At 33.7% G+C, this 5,914-nt stretch overlaps 1 protein-coding gene across 2 annotated transcripts; it reads right to left on the bottom strand.

The window, feature by feature from the left end:
• Window positions 1-306: 306 nt before the first annotated feature.
• On the bottom strand, window positions 307-4,413 carry LOC112035874 (alkylated DNA repair protein ALKBH6 homolog). 2 transcript variants are annotated; one of them, XM_024068710.2, is made up of 8 exons: window positions 4,318-4,413; window positions 2,998-3,109; window positions 2,830-2,890; window positions 2,702-2,740; window positions 1,895-2,007; window positions 990-1,230; window positions 854-900; window positions 307-683 (listed from the first exon to the last, which is right to left on the bottom strand). In XM_024068710.2, the coding sequence occupies exons 2-8, from the start codon at window positions 3,103-3,105 to the stop codon at window positions 504-506; spliced, it is 789 nt and encodes a 262-aa protein (XP_023924478.1). In that variant the 5' UTR covers window positions 3,106-3,109; window positions 4,318-4,413; the 3' UTR covers window positions 307-503. The 2 variants fall into 2 exon arrangements, with proteins under 2 accessions (XP_023924478.1, XP_065619431.1); XM_065763359.1 differs by lacking the exon at window positions 4,318-4,413 and adding an exon at window positions 4,122-4,262.
• Between the last annotated feature and the right edge of the window lie 1,501 nt (window positions 4,414-5,914).

Here is a 5,914-nt window from a genome sequence, read left to right on the forward strand (position 1 = left end):
CCTTAAGCATCAAATTGTCCTTTTTTTTTCCAGGTGTTTTCTTCTCATAGTAGTTGCTTTCTATATTATTATAATTTTGATAAGTAATAAAGATTTATTGATATAAAAAAAAGAGACCCAAGTACAAAGGGAGTATAGATCAAATACAAAAATTACATAAATCAAGTAAATTTGAAATTGAAAAAAAGGGTTGGTTTCTCCACACTGACAACTAGTCCAATAAGATTATAAAAAAGAATAACTTGAGATCAGGCATAGAATACTCACTATCTTCAAAACACCTATTATTTAGTCATATTTAGTCTATTAAACTAAAATTATAATGCTATATATAGAAAAATAGTAAAAATGATTTTCACAAACACTAGCATTGTTACTAACAATAAAATAAAAATATTTTTCCTCCCTAATTACTCCTCAAAGAAGCTCTTACAGAAGGAAAACCTTTGAGCTGCACTTTCACTTTGATTAGATGGCACAAACTATGTCTATTTAAGAAAATACTAAAACTTAAACAACTTTTTGTGTACCTTCAATACTAATCGACATGTCAATGAAATTCTGTTAGTATTTCTATGGATGGTCTTAAATTCTTGAGTTCTCATTTCTTCACTACCTATGTCCGAACCAAATTGTTGCTGATCTTTTACAGAATGTTTCAGGGCTTCAATCTCATTTACAGCCTGAACAGCAAAATGTGAAAAAGAAGAAGCTATAATGGACATGTAAGTTCATTCAGGAATAAGTTCAAGTTGAATAATAAACTTAATTTGAATACCAAACTTATATCCAGTAGATATCACTTTTCATTTGACTCTAAGTCCAATTCACCCATCTATTAAAGTAATCTTACCCCATCGCATTCTTGCACTTCACTATCTTTTATTCCATGCAGGTAATCTGGAAACCACAGGCAAAATGTTTTCAATTTTTTAGTAATTATGGTAATCTTAAATAATATAAACGGAAAAGGCAGACTAAATACTGACCTGAGTATGCCTCGTCCTTGAATATCAATAAACTGCGAGGCATCAATACAATCGAAGAAGAGTGGTCATCACCTAAGAATTTATCTTTTCCAATGTCAGAAGTTCTACCATCAGAATTAGCATCCTCGACATTGTTTGTGCAAGATCTCAATCTTGAATGGGGAGTAAAGTCCATAACTGCAGGTGATCCAAGTGAAAGAATTGCTACAACTGGAAAATAAGCAGGCCCATCCTGGTGTGGCTGTATGACAGACATGCACTTTTAAGTCATGCGTAACATGAATGCATTTTGACACTCATCACGTGGAAATTATAATCTATAAACATGAAGCAATAAAGTTCTCAAGAGCAATATATCATTACCAGAATTATATTGCAGACTTGAGCTTAAATGCTACAAGGAACTTGGAATTACGATCTTGTTGGAAGGTTTAGGGAAAAATAAAAAGATCTTGTTGGAAGGGACATTTTGGTAAGAGAAGCAATGGGGAGATTTGGAACACTGTTCCTTTGTGTATAATGTGGTGCCCTTGGAGAGAAAGAAATGCTCAGTGCTTTGAGGGGCAAGAGAAGCATACGTCATAGTTGAAGTATTTAGTTTTGAAGACTTTGTTCGACTGGACCTTGACTTCTTAGGCTTATTCCACTGTGGACATTTTAGAGTTCCAGGATAAAGTGAGTTTCATTACCCTCTATTGTTTTTTCTTTTTAATACTTTCATTTTTATTTTTATCTATATTTTATTTGGGCTTTTCCATTGTATACCTCCTGTATGCTAGGATTGCACCTCTTTAGCACCTTTTCTTTTAATAGATTTTTATTACCATAAAAAAAATTGACAATAAGAAGAAAAAGAAACTATAAAACAATGGCTATATATAAACTAAGGAGGGTCCTGTGCAAACCATTATGCCTTGGTTAGGAAGGTATTCGTTGATAAGAACATGATTAATTGCTGAGGGGAATAGCCCCGATTCTTCATATATCTTTTCTGTAATCTTTGTTAGCCACAGGGGCACTGCAAGATAGAATGATGAAGAATAACATTAGTGCATATCGCAACAACTAGCAGTGGATGGACTTCAACACTGATAAATCAAGCTGATAATAATTTTCAGCAATGGCAAAACACAATTCAGCAGAATTATATGTGCATCATGCCTCAATCCTAGTGACAATGAGAGCAAAAATTGGACCAATCAACCACAAACAATTGCTTACTAATACACTACCTTCTAATAAAGGGGGCTGAGAAACATTGTGCACTTCAAACCAAAGAAACATTTCACAGCTAATTTAATTTCATGGGTTGAAGGGAAGATTTAAGGGTGTTTGGACATCTAATAAAGTTTTGAACAAAATAAGCATGAATTAGAGAACCAAAAAACAAAAAACAAAAAAACAAAAAAACCAAAAAAAAAAGAAGAAGAAGAAGAAGAAGCAAGTTTGAATCACGTGAATTTGCATCAAACACTTCTTAAAAATAAAGCAAAGGCATGCAAAGTGTGAATCTCAAAGCCTATGGATGCCCAAACACCTCTAATGGTAATAAGGCTGTTTACTGAAAAAAATAAGAACGAACAAAGCAAACATATCTCCATATTCCATGCTGCTTCAATTTATATGCAGCATTCAAATACCACACAGCATATATAATTACGTGATGCATGCAGGCTGAAAATGCCATAAATCATAATTATTTTCCCACTTACATTCTTGCGGCAGAAGACCCTTTTCATGGACAACACCGCCTGTCAGTTAACATAGACCACAAAAGCAAACTTTAGTCAATATGAAGAAACTGAAAAAGAAAGGTTTACAAAATAAAATGTCAACCTACCCCAATTCTGTAGTCTCCTATTCTTCAAAGATTTCCACTTTGATACAGGGGCTCCATAAACCTATAAAGCATAGGTGAAGTAATATGCAATTACACTCTAATAAAAAAACAAACAAGAATTGGAGAAAACAGAACAAGGCATGTGTAAGAAAAAGATGGAATTTTTACATTATTTAGGAGCATGGTTTGTTCAGTCTCGGATATGAAGTCAGGAATGTATATTAAGGTGGGCAGTGAACCAACTTTGAAGCCATTCAATCCCTCTTTTGCTTCCATTGCACTGTCAAAACCCACAATTACAAATTTTATTGATTCGTAAAGCATCAAAAAAGAAAAGAAAAGGAAAAAAAAAACAAAACAAAAAACATTATCCTTTGATATTAAGCATCATAAAACAAAAATAGAGAAAAATGAAGTAAAGAAAGTCTCAAGGATGATAAGCAGGATAGATAATTTTGTCAAAGTATTACCAAGGTTTCTTTCTTCTAACTCTGCTTTCGAGGGGACGGAACCCACATGATTATTATTATTTTTTTTTTTAAAAGTAATATGAAATCTTGTTTTGATGAATTACATAAAATTTTATTAAACAAAACGGAAATCCAATTACATGCATGGTATACAAGAGAAACACAAGCAAAAACGAAAACACTAACATAGCAATGATCCAAAAAGCCATGAAGCGATTGAATACTCCAAGAGCTCTAGCCCACTCAAATACAGATCTCAAAATTAAAAATTTCAGCTGAGCAAGAGGAATTTGAAGTCCCACAAACGGCCTTAACCTTACACTCTCCAAACACTTCATAATAAGCAAAGTGGGATAACTTCCCACACCTCCAACATATGTTATGCTTCCTATAACCACCTCTCCAACAAGACAGCAGCTCCTTCACAGACATAGGCATCACCCATGAGACTCCAAATAATGCAAAACCCAATTGCCCACCCTATTCAAATTCATCCTCTGGTCCCTCTAATTGGCCTGCAATTCCCTTGTCGTTCACAGCACAACTACTTTGATTGCTCCACTTCACTGCTCGAGCATTCAACATGCCACTGAATTCCACTTTGCATAAATCTCCTCTCTCTCTCTCTCTCTCTCTCCATTGGTGTGCAACCCAAGTGCTTATTTTTGTTATTGGTGGTGGTGCTTGTAGGTTAACTGGCGATGTTTCCAACAATGACATCTAATGTTAAAATCCCAACACCCCCAATTATCGAAGTATCAAAACAATCATGAAATATGACTTGGGTGTGTATATAATTATTAGTAAAAGGTATATACATACCATAAATACAGACAACCTAATGGGCACAGTGGATTCATAGAAATGCATGCGGTCGTGTTCAAACATGCGCTAGTTCTGCATATTCAGTTGGTTGTTTCTCACAGGCATTTTCACAAACAAGTAATTCAGTTCAGGCGCATGACATATGACACAAAACACAAACACAGTGAATGCCAAAAACAACAATAAATATTACCATATAAAAGTCGGCTGAGGCTGATTCAATATAGGTGTGGATTTGCGAGCGAGCGACCGGTTTTGTTTTGTTGTTTGTTTTTTGGTTTATGAAGAAGGGAATGAAAAATATGAAAAATTGTGATTATAAAGTGGTAATGTTCTAACCCTTGGATTGTTTAAAGCCACGTGTCATTCATCTAAAAAGAAAAAGGAGATAATTGTAGACTTGAAAACGGTAGAGGAGCCACTCCTATTTTTATATATATATTTAGTTATTTATTTTATTGGGCAAAAAAAAAAAAAAAAGTAAAACCCCAGACACAAACCCAAACCCAAAACCCTACACTTGTTTCTTTCTCTCTGCTCCTCACACTCTTATCTCACTGTTATCTGTCTTCTTCTTCTTCTTCTTCTCTACAAATGACATCAATTCCCACACTTTGCTAATTCAATCGTCGATGGCCCAATTATCAACTGTGAGTCTCTCTCTCTCCCTCTCTGTGTGTTTGTTGTAGTAGGTTCATTTTCATACCCAAACAAAAATGTCTCATCCACTGCTACTGCTACTGCTAGCTACAATCAACACCCACTCTCTCTCTTCCTTCATTTTCCATGCTTTCATATATATATATATAGAGAGAGAGATATATATATATATATATATATATCAATCTTCCTCTTCTTCTTTTAATTTTCATGTTTTGTTGTAATTTTTGGAAAATTTGAGCGACGAATTAAACTTTTGGTGTTTGGGTTTGCACCCTTTCTTTCCTATATCAATCTGTCTCTTCTTCTGATTTTATGGATGAAGATAATTTTTTTTTTTTTTTTTTTTTGTTTTGTTTGTAATTTGAGTGAGAAATTAAAGCTTTTGGTGTTTGGTTTTTGAACTTTGCAGCTAAACTCTTTTGCAAATTAAGAAGAGAAGAGATAAAAATGGCAAGGAAGACGGCCTCACAGCTCCAATCCCTTCAACAACTTCTACTTAGGTACCCTAAACCCCATTTCTTCCTCCTCTTCTCTCCTTTCTTTTTTATGCCTTATTTTGTTGTTTCTGATTCATTCCGACAAAAAAAATAAAATAAAATTCACAACCCATTAAACTAAAATATTTATTATTACTTCAAATTTCTTTGTTCAAAACGGTTCAATTATATTAAATTCACCATTCCTAATTAATTTATTATGCTTTTGGGACAATCTGTAATTTATAATATTCTGCTCGCTCCACCATACCCACGTGTTGGGGCCGCTATTAAGGAGGAGTTGGACCCACATCTGAGAGTTTAAGTTTTTTGATAATCAGTAATTTATCATAAACTAAAAACTCTATTTTGACATTCTTACTAAACCATGAATAACCAATTCATTATTTATTTGTTTCACTACCTATAGATTTAATGTCAATCTTCCATGATAAACTTTTGTGCCATTAAAACTATCTAAATTTCATACAGTCCCATTTACACCACTCACTATTGTTTGAGTGGATGATTATTTTACTTTCACCCTATTAGATTTGATTCATCATTGTACTTTAGAGTTTGATTTTGATGTTTGTTACCATAGTATTACATCCTGTGTGCTTGGCTGACATGTTTTTTATTTATTAAATA

Source organism: Quercus suber, unplaced genomic scaffold (assembly GCF_002906115.3).
Source record: "Quercus suber isolate HL8 unplaced genomic scaffold, Cork oak 2.0 scaffold_503, whole genome shotgun sequence".
In the NCBI taxonomy this organism is placed as follows: Eukaryota; Viridiplantae; Streptophyta; class Magnoliopsida; order Fagales; family Fagaceae; genus Quercus; species Quercus suber.